The following is a 17,938-nucleotide window of genomic DNA, read 5'->3' as shown; positions in this document are numbered from 1 at the left end:
GAGAATACCTTGACGTCTTCAGGCCCTTGACACTCAGTACTTTAGAGACCGTGTGGCGCTCCGCTCTCTCTGTCCGAGACACACAAGAGACTTACTGCAGCCGAAGGCCCCACATTTTCTAGTTTTCCAGCCACAGGCACACATGCTTTTTTCATGCATTCCTGTAATTCCACATCTGATATCCGTCTCTGGATTGGCTGGCCAACGCATTAAAAGTATGACTCCAAAAGAGAACATTGCTCCCTTTATCATCAGGAGGATCACTCTCTCAGATGCTTCCCTGCTCATGACACAGGATTACTTGGAATAGGGAAAGACAATTTGTTATCTTCAAAAACTTTTACTAAATTGCTTGGTTTTTCATAGTTCAACATTCTTCATATTGATGTATTGTGTGCAGCCAGGGTTTATACATTCAAAAGAAAAATCTGTAGTTGATTAGGTGTCAGGATACCTCAATGAAGAATATAAGCATTGGTGTGCTAAGGCTAGGCGTTGATCCTAAATGTCAATTCTCTCATATGTTATCCACCACACCCTTACCCAGGGTTTTTTTCTGGATCAAAATGGGGCTTAGGTGGTGGGTGTAATAGGGGCGTGGCCATGGGTGTGGCCAATGGTGCTGTATTTTTTTAAGCCCTGCTGTTGGCCGCAGTGAAAAAATAAAGCTGTTTTAAAGCAACTTTCCTGCAATTCTACACATTTTGCCACGGTTTATGCTACCTGAGTGACTCAAATATTATAACAAAATCAATGGTGGCCTTATGCCATGACCACAAAGATACTTGTGAATGCATCATAAAAAATACATTCCCTGTGTCTAGCTGTTAGGGATGGGAGTTCGAAATAATTTCACTATTTGAATAGTATCATGAATTGTCGTCGGATATCCGGATATTCTAAATACATGTGTTTTTTAACATGAGCCCTGCTGAGTGAGGGAGAGGCTGGCGCTCTACTGCTGCAGAAGGTATGGGGAGCAGACGGAGGGAGAGAGAGAGATGCCAAGGCAACTCAGCTACAGCCAAAACTAGCTAACTTGTAGCAGCCACAATGTTATTCATCATCCCATATACCAGTACCTGTCTTGACTGGAGTAGCCTAGAGAAGCTAGCAAGCTAGCTAGCTAGGTTAATTGAGGCCACATGCTGCGCTTTCTCCCCAACCCCATTCAGAAAAAACGACAGCCTACCTGTTGGTTGCTCGTTGTAGCCTACTCCTCATTTCGCTAACTTTTAATTCTGTAACTTTATTCCATCTTGCATTAGTAAACTCGCACTCCACTTGCTACACATTGCGCCTCTTTGTAGTTTATGTTAGCCAATTAACGTGGCAAAGCAACACAGGTCAAGCCTACCAGTCGGCTACCGTTCCTTTTTGGTGGGAGCACCATGCACATCATACAAACTACATTGAAAAGTTTGTTGTTTTATTAAATGAATAATTTGAAATGTCATGGTATATCCTTGTATATAACAATGTCACATGTATATTTTAATTTTAGAAAAAGCCTTCCTATATTCCTCCCCCCTCCCTCGCTAAAATTAATACTAACACAAGTTTCCGAATACTAACATCCGTTTGGATATTTGAATATCCGTGCACATCAATACTAGATTTTATTTTGGTGATTGTTAGTTCTCAAAGATCATTTTATTTTAAAATACTTTATATCTTAAACATTTAAGTTTGGACTGAAAATGTTTTTCCATCCCGACATTATTATTTTTTATATTTTACTTTTTTTGACATAGGTGGCCCGAAAAAAGAGCCTGCCCAAGACTTTTTTAATCAGAAAAAACACTGTTACCTTCCTAAATCATGTGTTATGTTATTCCTTTCTGATCAAGGCACATCCTCTCAGTTTTTACATTTTACATTTTACATTTTAGTCATTTAGCAGACGCTCTTATCCAGAGCGACTTACAGTTAGTGCATACATTTTTCATACTGGCCCCCGTGGGAAACGAACCCACATCCCTGGCATTGCAAGCGCCATGCTCTACCAACTGAGCTACAGGGGACTACAGAGGACTACAGGGGACCAGTTGCCTGGACAAGTTCCTACAGGAAGACCCATGAAGCTCCTGGGATTATACAGACTGCTGCACAAGAGTCTGATTATACAGTGAGATAAAACTCAGTCCTTATGGTCAGCATGACCACAGCCACGTGGGCTTCATATTGCTATCAACTCAAGTAAAAGGGATTTACATAGAAAAGTAACAACACTTTTCCCCCCACTTTAAGCCATGCCTCTGTGTAGTCTGATTAATCAGTCTGTAATACACTATTAACTGGTATATACAGCCTGAAACATTTGTGTGTAAAATCATGTATATGTTCCTTAAAAGACAGAATGTTGAGAAAAAAAAAGTACATTTCTCTGTGCATTTTGTCCTTCAGCTGTTCAAAATTTGAGACAAAATATCCATAGGAAAGGTATTGTTTACCCACATTTTTAGAGAGCCGGTAGGTACATGGTTTAGCACCAAGCTAAAGTTAGCTATTGAACCAAGCATTCCATGACATATTTTGATTAAGTTTTTGTATAACTTTTTATTCAACATTCTGGCTTGTAAGGAAGATTTACACAATTTTGCACACAAAAGTTTCAGGCTGTATATACCAATTCATTGTGTATTACAGCCTGATTCATTAGACTAGCCTCTGTGGTGACACTAACCCATTCATAGACGCTAACGGCCTACAGCCTACAGGGAGGAGGTGAGAGCCCTGGCGGAGTGGTGCCAGGAAAATAACCTCTCCCTCAACGTCAACTAAAACTAAGGAGCTGATCGTGGACTTCAGGAGACAGCAGAGGAAGAACACCCCCATCCACAGGGCCGCAGTGGAGAAGGTGAAAAGCTTCAAGTTCCTCTGCGTACACATTACTGACTATCTGAAATGGTCCACCCACACAGACAGTGTGTTGAACAAGGCACAACACCTTACTGAAGAGCTCAGTGACTTTCAACGTGGCACCGTCATAGGATGCCACCTCTCCAACAAGTCAGTTTGTCAAAATGTCTGCCCTGCTAGAGCTGCCCTGGTCAACTGTAAGTGCCGTTATTGTGAAGTGGAAATGTATAGGAGCAACAACGGCTCACTGCGAAGTGGTAGGCCACACAAGCTCACAGAATGGGACCGCCGAGTGCTGAAGCGTGTAAAAATCGTCTGTAACACTCACTACCGACTTCCAAACTGCCTCTGGAAGCAACGTCACCACAATAACTGTTCGTTGGGAGCTTCATGAAATGGGTTTCCATTGCCGAGCAGCCGCACACAAGCCTAAGATCACCATGTGCAATGCCAAGCGTCGGCTGGAGTGGTGTAAAGCTTGCCACTCTGGAGCAGTGGAAACGCTTCACCATCTGGCAGTCTGACAGACAAATCTGGGTTTGGCGGATGCCAGGAAAACGCTACCTGACCGAATGCAGTGCCAACTGTAAAGTTTGGTGGAGGAGGAATAATGGTCTAAGGCTGTTTTTCATGGTTTGGCCTAGGCCCCTTTGTTCCAGTGAACTAATTTTAGACGATTCTGTGCTTCCAACTTTGTGGCAACTGTTTGGGGAAGGCCCTTTCCTGTTTCTGCATGACAATGCCCCCATGCACAAAGTGAGGTCCATACAGAAATGGTTTGTTGAGATCGGTGTGGAAGAACTTGACTGGCCTGCACAGAGTCCTGACCTCAACCCCATCGCTTTGGGATGAATTGGAACGCCGACTGCGTGCCAGGCCTAATCGCCCAACATCAGTGCCGACCTCATTAATGCTCGTGGCTGAATGGCAGCAAATCCCTGCAGCAATGTTCCAACATCTAGTGGAAAGCCTTCCTAGAAGAGTGGAGGCTGTTATAGCAGCAAAGAGGGGATCAACTCCATATTAATGCCCATGATTTTTTAATAAGATGTTCGACGAGCAAGTGTCCACATACTTTTGGTCATGTAGTGCATTCGGAAAGTATTCAGACTGCTTCACTTTTTCCACATTTTGTTAAGTTACAGCCTTATTCTAAATTTGATTAAAAAAAATCCCCCTCAGAAGTCTACACATAATACCCCATAATGACAAAGCGAAAACAAGTTTTTAGAAATGTTTGCAAATTTATTAAAAGTAAAAAAACAGAAATACCTTAATTACATAAGTATTCAGACCCTTTGCTATGAGACTCGAAACTGAGCTCAGGTGCATCCTGTTTCCATTGATCATCCTTGAGATGTTTCTACAACTTGATTGGAGTCCACCTGTGGTAAATTCAATTGATTGGTCATTTGGAAAGGCACACTTGTTTATATAAGGTCCCACAGTTGACAGTGCATGTCAGAGCAAAAACCAAGTCATGAGGTTGAAAGAATTGTCCGTCGAGCTCCGAGACAGGATTGTGTTGCGGCACAGATCTGTGGAAGGGGTACCAAAAAATGTCTGCAGCATTGAAGGTCCCCAAGAACACAGTGGCCTCCATCATTCTTAAATGGAAGTAGTTTGGAACCACCAAGACTCTTCCTAGAGCTGGCCGCTAGGCAAAACTGAGCAATCGGGGGAGAAGGGCCTTGGTCAGGGAGGTGACCAAGAACCCAATGGTCACTCTGACAGAGCTCCAGAGTTCCTCTGTGTAGATGGGAGAACCTTCCAGAAGGTCAATCATCTCTGCAGCACTCCACCAATCAGGCCTTTATGGTAGAGTGGCCAGACGGAAGACACTCCTCAGTAAAAGGAACATGACAGCCCGCTGGCAGTTTGCCACAAGGCACCTAAAGGACTCTCAGCCCATGAGAAACAACATTCTCTGGTCTGATGAAACCAAGATGGAACTCTTTGGCCTGAATGCCAAGCATCACGTCTGGAGGAAACCTGGCACCATCCCTACGGTGAAGCATGTTGGTGGCAGCATTATGCTGTGGGAATGTTTTTCAGCGGCAGGGACTGGGAGACTATTCAGGATCGAGGGAAAGATTAAAGGAGCAAAGTACAGAGAGATCCTTGATGAAAACCTGCTCCAGAGCGCTCAGGACCTTAGACTGGGGCGAAGGTTAACCTTCCAACAGCACAACGACATTAAGCACACAGCCAAGACAATGCAGGTGTGACTTCGGGACAAGTCTCTGAATGTCCTTGAGTGGCCCAGCCAGAGCCCGGACATGAAACTGATCGAACATCTCTGGAGAGACCTGAAAATAGCTGTTATGCTCACCATCCAACCTGACAGAGCTTGAGAGGATCTGCAGAGAAAAATGTGAGAAACTCCCCAAATACAGTTGTGCCAAGCTTGTAGCGTCATACCCAAGAAGATTCGAGGTTGTAATCACTACCAAAAGGTGCTTCAACAAAGTACTGAGTAAAGGGTCTGAATACTTATGTAAATGCTATATTAGTTTTATATTTTTTATACATGTAAAACTTTCTAAAAAACAGTTTTTGCTTTGTCATTATGGGGTATTGTTGTGTAGATTGAGACAAAAAACGATTTAATCAATTTTAGAATAAGGCTGTAATGTAACTACATTTGGAAAATGTGAAGTGGTCTGAATACTTTCCGAATGCACTTCAACAAAGTACTGAGTATATTTATACTCTGGACTCAGACATTGGTCGTCCTAATATTTCTATATTTTACTTTTAGATTTGTGTGTATTGTTGTGTATTGTTAGATATTACTGCAGTGTTGGAGCTAGGAACACAAGCATTTCGCTACACCCGCAATAGCATCTGCCTAAACATGTGTATGCAACTAATAACATTTGATTTGATTACGGCTTTAGTCCCTATTGACTATAGTATCTTCTGAACGTTAAAACGCATGCTTGCAGTACGGTTTTGGAAACATAAAGAACGTATCTTTCATATCAGCGAGAAATAATAATAATGTAAAAAAAGGTTAAAATACTACACACCTTTATAGGTTTAGTGTTCCCACATGGCCATATCTCAACTTCTAACTACTTTTTAGCTACTTTGCAACTACTTACATAGCTTTTTGACGGAAGACATATGCACCACCTGTGCTAATTAGCTATCTAGTGTGCTCCGAACACCTGTGTGTAAGAGTAACTGGGGAGGAAGTGCAGTTGGTCAACTGGTGCAACCTAGTATTTCGTATTATTCTGTACGTAAATCCGAGACACTCCATTTAGTATGATATGTAACGTTTCGTATGGTATGTATTCATTTGTGGATGTCCATCATCCATTTCGTATGATATGTTACGAATTACAATTAGTTGTAGCTAACTTTAGCTAGGTGGCTAACATTAGATAGGCTAGGAGTTAGGTTAGGGGAAGGGTTAGCTAAAAGGAGTTAGGTTAGGGGAAGGGTTAGCTAAAAGGGCTAAGGTTAGGGTAAGGTTAGCTAACATGCTAAATAGTTGCAAAGTAGCTAAAAGATAGCACGTAGTTTAAAAGTTTCTAAAATGTTAAAGTTGTCCATGAGATTCGAACACAATCTATGGGTTGCTAGACTTTCGCATTATAGGTCCACCTGACCCATCTTTCGTTATACGCCCACTCATCCACCTACCCTCCTTTCGTTTTTGCCTTAAGTAACCTTCTGTCTTATGTACCCATGCCAAACCTCACATATCATACTAATTTAAGTCTCCTGGATTTACATTAACTATGTTACGTCTAGTCTATGAGCCCATGCTGACTGGAGGTACACAACTTGTGGATCTGTGCAAAACTGCTACAGTATGTGTGTCTTTTGTATATGAAATATAAGCATTTGTTTCAAAAACCGGTTTGAAAGCAATGACTGACGTTTCTAAACGTTAAGACAGCATCTGAATTGTAGTTCACATGGAGCCAACCTTGGGCGAATGTAACAGCTGAAAACACTACATATGGAGAACAGTTTTCGAGAACTATGGTAACACTAAAGCGTGGGAACTGGAAATGGAATCGAACTATTCCATAGATTAGACACCCACCTAGTAGTTTACTTTACCTGCTATATTCATGATATAGAGTAAGACAGTGTTTCCATTCAGAACACTAAATTGCTGCTGCTAACATTGACTATGAAGGCTATACTGTTCCGTTCCATAGTTCTTATTCACTCATTTATGTAGTATGTATATACACACAAAACATGCATTACTGTGGTAAAAGCAAACATTTACAAATTCCCAACGCACTCACCTTTAATGATCTCCCGCTTGCCCTCATCCAGGTGGCTCGAAATCAAGTCCCCCATATCAACAAAAAAACGTAATCCAGTGACAACAATGCCGTTCGTTACAGAGGCAAATAGAACATAAAAATATACTAAACAAATTAACAGGAACAATTTTGAACTAGGGTGCACTCTTACTAAACCGCCAACATAACCTGATGAACGATTGGAAGAGTGCAAGCAGTGGTGACTGAACCGAAGGGTGGAGGGAAAGAGAATAAAAGCTGCGCTCGCCTTGAGCAGGAGGGAGACACCCAATGTGAGTCACTACTCGTTGAGTATGTTAAACTATGCCAGTCAGAGGTTTCTTTAGGCATGTCGAATGTGTGGTTTCGACAGAGGTAGACCTACGACAGATGAGGCCAATTCACTACTATAAAGGGCGCGTCGAGATTGCGCTAAAATTTGTTTACATTTGCCTCTGGGCAAACGGAACTTTTAGCTGAAAGAGGGAGAGATTTTCTCTCCACAATAGTTTTACAAGATGTGAAATACTTGCATTAAATTAGGCTTTTTATTCCATGTTTTACTATAAACCAAACTGCTGAGTTTCAACTATAAAATACACTACAAATTAACCCAAATGTAGGATTAATTATAGCACCGAGACCCCTAGAGGGCGTAGTTCATCCTGACGTCGTGTATTAACAGTCTAGGTGTTGACGCAATCACCCCAGTTGGTAATACACTCGTGTCCAGGGTTGCCATGTCCTCGGTTTTCCCGAGATTGGGCTACTTTGAAAACGTTTGCGGTTTGGACCGCGGCCGCCAAGACCTTTCTAAAAAAAAAAGTGTTTTTCACTCTGACCTGCTGCTGACTATCAGGCAGTGAAGCAGGCTGTTACTGAGTGAGTGGTGGGGAGGGCCGGAGGTGTGTGTGTGTTGAGAAAGCACTACAGGGATTGGCTGAGTAACGTGAGTGATAGTAGAGAGAGCAGCACCCGCGCACGTGTTGACAACTTTTTTACAAATTGTAGGTTGGCTATTTAGATTGTCATTATGGAGACACCTATTTTAAACCCTTTTTCCATAAATCATATTAACACGCTAGAACTGATGCACAACAATAAATAATGGAGACAAATCACTGGAAAACGACTTTGAGCACACGAGAGCATTTTGCTTAAAGAAAACGGTATCAAGCGAAATGTTTAATGCATGCATAGTTCTTCGGTCACCGGGGCTGCTCGAGTGGAAAATTGGAATGGAAGTTATGGGGAAAGTTCTCAATGAAACTGACATTAAATGTGGATAATGATACAGTAGATTAGGCTCTGTTGGCCATCAAGTAGCCTATTAATTTATATGCCATTGTAGGCTACCATTTGATACAATAAATATGTTGAAATGACGATATCACTGGAGTCATTGCAAATAAATGTGCTACTTGTGTAGCCTACCTGGAGCTGACAAACCAATTTAATAAATAGCCTATAACTTCAGTTTATTGTTGTTGTAGACTTGTTGTGTTATTATGCAATTATTAATGGACATGTTTAGTTAATTAAATTGGAAATTGTCAAAGCTCTATCGCAATTGCCGATCAGTTGTTAGAACGCATTAGATTGACGGTAACAGTAGTCAGATAAGGCTACAGGTAAAAAAATAAGTACTGGCTGTTGTTGACAAGCATATTCAGTTTATAAACATATTATTCATATTTAATTCAGTGATTGAAATTATGACCCCATCCTCAGTAGCCTATTCCAACAGGCTATTGGGAAACAAGCTCATCTTACTTCGAAATCGCCTTGCTATTCATGTTGAATAAATTAGTCTGTTAATTTGAATTAAGCAAGCTGCCAAATCGTTCAGTTTACATCTTGCATACATCTTGCTAGGCTACTGTAGCCTATCCGAAATTAGATTTAGGCCTATCAGGGGCTATAGGCTACCTGCTTTTATCCAAGCAAACTATGGCAAAGTTGAATTACAATCATAAACCCAGATTTTAGTGTGTTGCCCATGCCTATTGAAATGTCAAGTCAGTCTCGCAAATGGGCCATTTCTAACAATTTCAGATCCTCTGTCCAACTTTCATCACTCAAACTCTCCTGTCGGATTTATAGTGATGCACATGTACAAAAATGATTTATTTACATAAACCCAGATTTATGTAAATCTGGGTTTATCCCTGAATGCTGATTGGCTGAAAGACGTGGTATATCAGACCATATACAGTGCATTCGGAATTTAATCCTCTGCTCTTGTCCTTCTAGACCTGTCTGCTGCCTTTGATACTGTGAACCATCAGATCCTCCTCTCCACCCTCTCCGAGCTGGGCATCTCCGGCGCGGCTCACTCCTGGATTGCGTCCTACCTGACCGGTCGCTCCTACCAAGTGGCGTGGCGAGAAGCTGTCTCCGCACCACGTGCTCTCACCACTGGTGTCCCCCAGGGCTCAGTTCTAGGCCCTCTCCTTTTCTCCCTATACACCAAGTCACTTGGCTCTGTCATATCCTCACATGGCCTCTCCTATCATTGCTACGCTGACGATACACAACTAATCTTCTCCTTTCCCCCTTCTGATAACCAGGTGGCAAATCGCATCTCTGCATGTCTGGCAGACATATCAGTATGGATGACGGATCACCACCTCAAGCTGAACCCTGGCAAGACGGAGCTGCTCTTCCTCCCGGGGAAGGACTGCCCGTTCCATGATCTCGCCATCACGGTTGACAACTCCGTTGTGTCCTCCTCCCAGAGTGCGAAGAGCCTTGGCGTGACCCTGGACAACACCCTGTCGTTCTCCGCTAACATCAAGGCGGTGACCCGCTCCTGCAGGTTCATGCTCTACAACATTCGGAGAGTACGACCCTGCCTTACACAGGAAGCGGCACAGGTCCTAATCCAGGCACTTGTCATCTCCCGTCTGGATTACTGCAACTCGCTGTTGGCTGGCCTCCCTGCCTGTGCCATTAAACCCCTACAACTCATCCAGAACGCCGCAGCCCGTCTGGTGTTCAACCTTCCCAAGTTCTCTCACGTCACCCCCCTCCTCCGCACACTCCACTGGCTTCCAGTTGAAGCTCGCATCCGTTACAAGACCATGGTGCTTGCCTATGGAGCAGTGAGGGGAACGGCACCTCTGTACCTTCGGGCTCTGATCAGTCCCTACACCCAAACGAGGGCATTGCGTTCATCCACCTCTGGCCTGCTGGCTCCCCTTCCTCTGCGGAAGCATAGTTCCCGCTCAGCCCAGTCAAAACTGTTCGCTGCTCTGGCACCCCAATGGTGGAACAAGCTCCCTCACGACGCCAGGACAGCGAAGTCACTCACCACCTTCCGGAGACATTTGAAACCCCACCTCTTTAAGGAATACCTGGGATAGGATAAAGTAATCCTTCTACCCCCCCCCCCACCCCCCAAAAATTGTAAAGTGGTTATCCCACTGGCTATAGGGTGAATGCACCAATTTGTGAGTCGCTCTGGATAAGAGCGTCTGCTAAATGACGTAAATGTGCCCTTGAGCAAGGCACTTAACCCTAATTGCTCCTGTAAGTCGCTCTGGATAAGAGCGTCTGCTAAATGACTAAAATGTAAATGTAAATGTATTCAGACCCCTTACATTTTTCCACATTTTGTTACGTTACGGTCTACACACAATACCCCATAATGACAAAGCAAAAACAGGTTTTTAAAAAATAATACAAATAAATCTGAAATATCACATTTTAAATAAGTATTCAGACCCTTTACTCAGTACTTTATTGAAGCACCTTTGGCAGTGATTACAGCTTCGAGTCTTCTTGGGTATGACGCTACAAGCTTTTCACATCTGTATTTGGGGAGTTTCTCCCATTCTTCTCTGCAGATTCTCTCAAGCTCTGTCAGGTTGGATGGGGAGCGTCGCTGCACAGCTATTTGCAGGTCTCTCCAGAGATGTTCGATCGGGTTCAAGTCCAGGCTCTGGCTGGGCCCCTCAAGGACATTCAGGGACTTGTCCCGAAGCCACTCCTGCGTTGTCTTGGCTGTGTGCTTCGGGTCGTTGTCCTGTGAACCTTTGCCCCAGGCTGAGGTCCTGAGCGCTCTGGAGCAGGTTTTCATCAAGGATCTCTCTGTACTTTGCTCCGTTCATCTTTCCCGCTGAAAAACATCCCCACAGCATGATGCTGCCACCACCATGCTTCACCGTAGAGATGGTGCCAGGTTTCCTCCAGACCTGACAGAGATGGTTGTCCTTCTGGAAGGTTCTCCCATCTCCACAGACAAACTCTGGAGCTTTGGTCACCTCCCTGACCAAGGCCCTTCTCCCCCGATTGCTCAGTTTTGCCGGGTGGCCAGCTCTAGGAAGTGTCTTGGTGGTTCCAAACTTATACCATTTAAGAACGATGGAGACCACTGTGTTCTTGGGGACCTTCAATGCTGCAAAGGGACTGAATACTTATTTGAGAAATGAGCAAAAACACACAGAAAAAAACATGTTGCTTTGTCATTATGGGGTATTGTGTGTAGAATGATGAGTGGAAAAAATTATATAATCTATTTTAGAATAAGGCTGTAATGTAACAAAATGTGGGAAAAGGGAAGAGGTCTGAATACTTTCCGAATGCACTTTACCACTGGTATGACAAAAAAAGTATTTATACTGTTCTAATTACGTTGATAACCAGTTTATAATAGCAATAAGCGACCCCAGGGGTTTGTGGTATATGGCCAATATGCCACGGCTAACTGCTGTATCCAGGCACAGCCCTTAGCCGTGGTATATTGGCCATATACCATACCCCCTTGTACCTTGTTGCTTAATCATAGCAGTCAAACATGGTAATCGACATCCATTGATGGAAAATGATCTGCAGAGTTTATAAAGGCCAATTATCTTTTTTCTTGTGACATATTCAAATTCCTTTATTAAGTAATGTCATAGCTCACAATAATTATTATTTTGAGGAAAACCAAATTTTGCTTCTAACATCGTTACAAGTTACTACAATTGTTACGACTTCCGCCGAGGCTGCCTCCCCTCCTTGTTCGGGCAGGCTTCGGCGTTCGTCATCACCGGCTTACTAGCCACTGCCGCTCCATTATTCATCATTCCATTTGTCTTGTCTTGTCAATCACACACACCTGGTTCTTATCCCCTCATTAGTCCGTGTATAAGTGTTCCCTCTGCCCCCCTTGTCCTTGTGGGTGATTGTTTATTTGTGAGAGTAGTGTAGCTCGGTGGAGCTACTCGTACCTTGTTATTGCCGGGGTAGATATTTCCCCTGTGCCTGTTATTGTTGGAGCTACCGTTACCTTGTATTGTCAGTGTTGATTTTCCCCTGTGCCTGTTTCGTTTGTCGCTATCCAGCGCTATTTGTGTACGACGGAATAAACTCTGCATTCGGTGATTACCCTCCTGCGCCTGACTCCTTCTATCACACTCATCACAACGATATGACTTCTTAATTGGCTCGATAACGTTATGGAAAAATGCTTTATTGTATAAATATGGCAACTCCTTTTGCTGTAAAAAATAATTGGGGGGATAGTTTTCAGGCCTTTTGGGTGAGTTCATTCTTTTGGAAATGTTTGCTTGACCTGGCAACCCTGCTCATGTCCCCCGGGACCGGTTCATACATAAAGCATCCTCCTATCAGGCTGCAAAGGTGTCGGTTTTTCCCCTTAACTCGATTTAATAATAATAATAAAGTAAACTTTTATAGTGCTTTTCATTACAATCTCAAAGCGCTTTAAGCAAAACAATAAAGAAATACATTCAATTTTGAAAACAAAAACAAATAGTTAATGGACAATCATGGCAGGCAGGGTAGTTAATGAATGGCTTGAGCAGTCAGCGCCAGGAGGAACGCTAGAGTAGAGACTGTTCGGAGATTAAACGGAGGTAGGTCACATCCAGGGGGTTTCAGACTGGTCCAGGGCCGTTTGTCAGGGCGCCATTAGCTAGCTAGTTTGCTAGCAAGTTAGCTAGCTGAGCTTCTTGATGACAGTGACACATTAATTAGGCGAAACCACCTGGCTTGCCAGTCATGCCGATAGCTAACAAAAACAAACATTTTGAAAAAAATATGCAATCAAAAGTACTTCAAAAGGTCCACACTCCAGTCCAGTTGGTGGTGGTAATGCACCTTAAAGTTGGTTGCCAACTGGCATATAAAGTCCACAGAAGAAGAAGAAGACTGAAGGAGGAAAGATTACTAAATAAAAAAAATAAATAATAATTGGTCATTTAGCAGACGCTCTTATCCAGAGCGACTTACAGGAGCAATTAGGGTTAAGTGCCTTGCTCAAGGGCACATCGACAGATTTTTCACCTAGTCGGCTCGGGGATTAGAACCAGCGACCTTTCGGTTACTGGCACAACGCTCTTCACCACTAAGCTACCTGCCGCCCTACTAGAAACTAACTAGGTTTCCCCTTTTATCTGTGGATTAATTGTCGGAGTAGAGAACACACGATTTTGTGTGACTGAAAATGGGTCAAAATTCTACAAAAATTCAGAAAAAAAGGACTTTGCGCATTTCAGATCAAATAACAACCCAATGTTTATATCCCAGGACAAATTAGCTAGCAACAGCAAGCTAGCTAGCTAAATGGCCATGAATGTTTCATGTGTTTCGACCTGTCCCCAAATTAATATAGTTGGTTGAGAGTTCGTTTTGACATTTCAACCTGTGTGTCCTGATGATCACGTCTGGTGTGGATGGACAAAATCAACATGCACGCGATGGCGCACGCACTTGCCCGGTCTAGTCAGCATGTTACTCCTCAGCCTGAGGTGTCCCCACTTGCACTAGCAAATAGCTAGTTTTTCTCGAGGCTTCAGGAGAATGGTCACGTGTGCTACCAAGGCAGATGTCCCTAGTGTCACCGCCCTTCTGAAGCGTCTTACCAGTCGGCATCATGCGAAAAGCTAGCTAACGAGACGACGCAAGCGTAACACTTCAGGCTGTTGCCTCGATCAAACCGACATCGTCATTGCATTTTGGTACACCAGAAGTACAGATTTCCAACGGAACGCTGTGTTTGCCTTGCAGCATTGCGTTGCAGAGGCAATTGCAGTGCATTCTGTTTGGTGCATATGTTGGATTTATCGAACCCAACATATGCGTCAAACTGTATGTGTAGACGGCTTGACAGAAATGGTAGCAGAAGGTGAATGTTGAACTTTTGTTGCACACATATCCAGATGATGCTGCATATCATTTTGCGCAATGACACTGTAGGTGTGATCAAGGCGTGAGGAGTAAGTTTCACACATCCCCATGTGCTACACTGGCACTTCATGTTTTTGATTTAACCAACCTGTAAGTCCAGGTGTGTGAAATTTAGGCAATCACTGAACTAATCAATTAGCTCAGTTGGTCAGGTGTGGTGCCTAGTTGGAACAAAATCCTGCAGTACCTGCGGACCTCCAGGAACAGGGTTGCCTACCCCTGGTGTATGCACAAGACAAGACCTGACACCTTGATCACACCAACAGTGTCATTGCATTTTGTTACACCAGAAGTACATTAATTTCCAATGGAACGTTGCGTTTGCCTTGAAGCATTGCGTTGCAGAGGCAGTTGCAGTGTGTTCTGTGTGGTGCATACAGTTGGATTTATTGAATATATGCGTCAAACTGTATGCGTGTATGGCTTGACAGAAATGGTAGCAGAAGGTGAATGTTGAACTTTTTTTGCGCACATATCCAGATTATGTTGCGTAACATTTGCGCAAAAACATTTGCACAAAAAAAACTCTGGACGTGTGATCAAGGCGTAAGGATAATAAGCTTATTTTTACTTAGACATCACTGCCCCTCCGTGGACATCTGTCGGTATTATTGATAATGTAGCCAATGTAGTCTATTGTGTTCTATCCTGTTGCAGTTGCTGTGAAAATACCGTTTGTTAAAATAAGAATTCAATGGTCTGATCATTACTTTTTTCTATTAGGGTTGTACAATAGCCTAATTGTTGTATACAAATTACTAGGCCCATAACTGATATATTTATTCTAACCCTAATAGCCTATTAAAATAGTTCACAAATACAATAACTTTATTTCACTTGATAAATAATACCACTGCTAACAGCCAAACATGGGCTATGTGGATGTCTATTAAAGGGTGAAGTAGGTTGTCCGTGGCATTGTATGACAGACAGTTGAAATCGGCATGGTTGTACAAGTGGAGGCGTGGAAGGGATTATTTTCGACGCAATACCGTCCCTCTGCAATCACTTTGGATGTTGTCCCGCGGCCTACAGTCCTACACAGTATTAACGGTGGTAGGGTCGGGTTGAGAGGGAGAGAAGTGGAGGTGGAGACGCGTCCACAACAGAGACATCACCATGGCACCCCTCGGACTAAAAGCCATTGTGGGAGAAAGTAAGAATATGTATTTTTGTTTAACAATCAACCATCACTTCGTTATGTAGGTCTATGCACTATTGTTATTTTGTATTTTTTCAGGTACTGTGTGCAGGCCTAGGCTATTTTATTTTTGACATTATTTTTGACATTCTATAAATGTTGGCTAATTTAGGCTATTTAGTTGGTTTGAATTACTATTTTATTTAGATCTCAATTTGTATATCAAACACAATTTAAATACATTATTTGGCCAAAAACTTGTCCAGAAGTAGACCTATTGGAAGTAAAATCTAGCGCGTCTCGCGTCCGGTACGATTGCACATCGTGCGTAAAGGCGCACCACCGCACTCTCAATTATCCTATCTTTCTGCTTCATTAGATATTGCAAAATGTTGGTATTTTAATGTTCTGTTTTAATGATGTGCACTATACAATACTGGCATTTGTTTTGTAGTGAGTTGCACCATGGAATTGTCGTTTCGGGTAAATCCACATGCGCTAAATCCATACGGATTAAGCTATTCCACTGTCATCCTCTTCAGGGAGCAGTGCGCCTTGCTGCATGGATCCACCACAACACTGCTCCACACTCGGTTATCTAAAGGCACCACGAGAGAGGCAAATCTCTCCTTATGTGGATGAAAACGTGTAGGCCACAGGAGGTTGGTGGCACCTTAATTGGGGAGGACGGGTTTATGGTAATGGCTGGGGCAGAATTAGTGGAGTGGTATCAAATAACATTCTATTTGCTCCATTCTAGACATTATTATTATGAGCCACCTCCCCTCAGCAGCCTCCACTGGTGTAGGCCTATTACTTTGTATTGTGTGCTTTTAAAATCAATCTGCTGTGTTGAAGGCCTTTAATTCAAGAAAAGGCATACAACCTAGTTTCCCCATTACACACATAAAAAGCAAGGCCTTTTCCATGCATGAAAAAGTGAAAACCATAATTCCACAATGCAATTTCAGTCTTAAATACATTACACATTACTGTTTGGCTGGAAGTCTTTTTTATTTATGGTAGACAGGGGAATAGAGATATTGGGGTTAATGTGTGTTGCTATTGCGTGGGTATCCGCTATTTAATACCTCCTCAGATACCCACTGTATTTGATTGAGGTGAGACAGGGTGGTGCTATGGTGATTCAGAGTTTGTCCCACTGGTGTGAAGTGAGCTGTGGTCTCCTGACTCCACCCAGCCACCAGTAACATTCAGCATCACCAACTACTAGCTATGCTGGACTTCCTGAAAATCACACATTGTAGTACTGTGTACAAAAGGAGTACCATTGGTGTTCACAGTTTGTTGACCAGTCAGTCTGTCTGTCCCTTCAAGTTTCTGGGTTGTTTTGCTCTTAATCCTGAAGGCTTTTACTGTCATACAGACATAAATACCCATGAGTATGACAAATACTGTAGAATAAATTAGAAATATATAGAAGTCACCCACTCAAAAAGACAGCGAAAAGTTAGTTGAATTTCCAATGTGTTATCACTGCTTTCAACCATCTAAAAGCACAACCAAAATCCAATGGAAAAACAATGTCAGATTTTTGGTTTAGTTGTCACCCAAATATCTATCACTGACCCCACCCCTGTTTTGGTAAAAAGCTGATGAATGGGGTTGGAGAAATGTATCTTCTCGTACAGTCATAGACAGAGCTATGGAAAAGGACTGACCATCCATGATACCAAAACGATAGTTTTAACCATGTTTTGAGGCTACATGGTGTTTGTTTACAAGCTTATATTTTGGGTTCTGAAGGGGTACAACAGTTGAACTAGACTTATGAGGCATTTATAAGTTATATTCTTCAAGAATCAATAGGTACATATAATTAATTTGTAAATCCAAAAATGGATGTAGCAACTGCTGATTGCCCCTTTAAAAGTGCATGGTGCAAGTGATCAATGCCTTTTGAAATTCTGCACAGATTATTACTGCAATTGTGAAAATCTCCACAGACCTGCGAAGACCTATGCATTCTATCTTGAACATGCATGCTTTATATGATTACATAAGGAGAAATGTATAGTTACAGTAACCTCAATGTGGCCATGGATGTGTTACTCATTTTAGGGTTGAATGTTACATTAGTTGTAAAATAGCCTTAACTTTAGGTCATGTATATGTTGTATTCAATTCTCCATCTCAACCAAAAATCAAAGTCAAAGAACAGGACTAAATCAAATCAAACTTTAAATTTACTTTTAAAAAGTTTTGATTTGATTTAGTCCTATTCTTTAACTTTGATTTTTGGTAGAGATGGAGACATGAATCCAACATATAAATTATTCATTTGTAGACAAACTGGAATTAAAGCCAGAATAACTCAGTGGAACAGATGGAACTATCCAAGCAGAAGATACATCTGCTTCAAAAGTTGATATTTGGTTGTGTTTACAACCAAACACAATTCAATATCACTAAATATCATTACATTTGACATCAACCAGAGCTT

The 17,938-nt window shown here is 42.4% G+C and overlaps 2 protein-coding genes across 3 annotated transcripts in view; one reads left to right on the top strand and one right to left on the bottom strand.

The window, feature by feature from the left end:
• LOC121585194 (protein Niban 2) overlaps window positions 1-7,651 on the bottom strand; it is a 44,641-nt gene extending 36,990 nt beyond the window's left edge. The window contains exon 1 of the mRNA XM_041901616.2: window positions 7,137-7,651. Coding sequence (XP_041757550.1) covers window positions 7,137-7,191 — 55 coding nt within the window. The 5' untranslated portion in view covers window positions 7,192-7,651. The remainder of the gene's footprint in view (window positions 1-7,136) is intronic.
• A 7,631-nt stretch (window positions 7,652-15,282) lies between these two features.
• LOC121585195 (syntaxin-binding protein 1-like) overlaps window positions 15,283-17,938 on the top strand; it is a 35,377-nt gene continuing 32,721 nt past the window's right edge. The window contains exon 1 of one of the 2 annotated variants that reach the window (XM_041901618.2): window positions 15,283-15,489. In XM_041901618.2, the coding sequence (XP_041757552.1) occupies window positions 15,453-15,489 (37 nt within the window). In that variant the 5' untranslated portion in view covers window positions 15,283-15,452. The remainder of the gene's footprint in view (window positions 15,490-17,938) is intronic. The other variant, XM_041901617.1, reaches the window with a different exon arrangement.

This window comes from Coregonus clupeaformis, chromosome 16 (genome assembly GCF_020615455.1).
Source record: "Coregonus clupeaformis isolate EN_2021a chromosome 16, ASM2061545v1, whole genome shotgun sequence".
Classification (NCBI taxonomy): Eukaryota; Metazoa; Chordata; class Actinopteri; order Salmoniformes; family Salmonidae; genus Coregonus; species Coregonus clupeaformis.
Note: the sequence above shows the minus strand (reverse complement) of the source record. Positions and strands in the feature narration are given on the sequence as shown.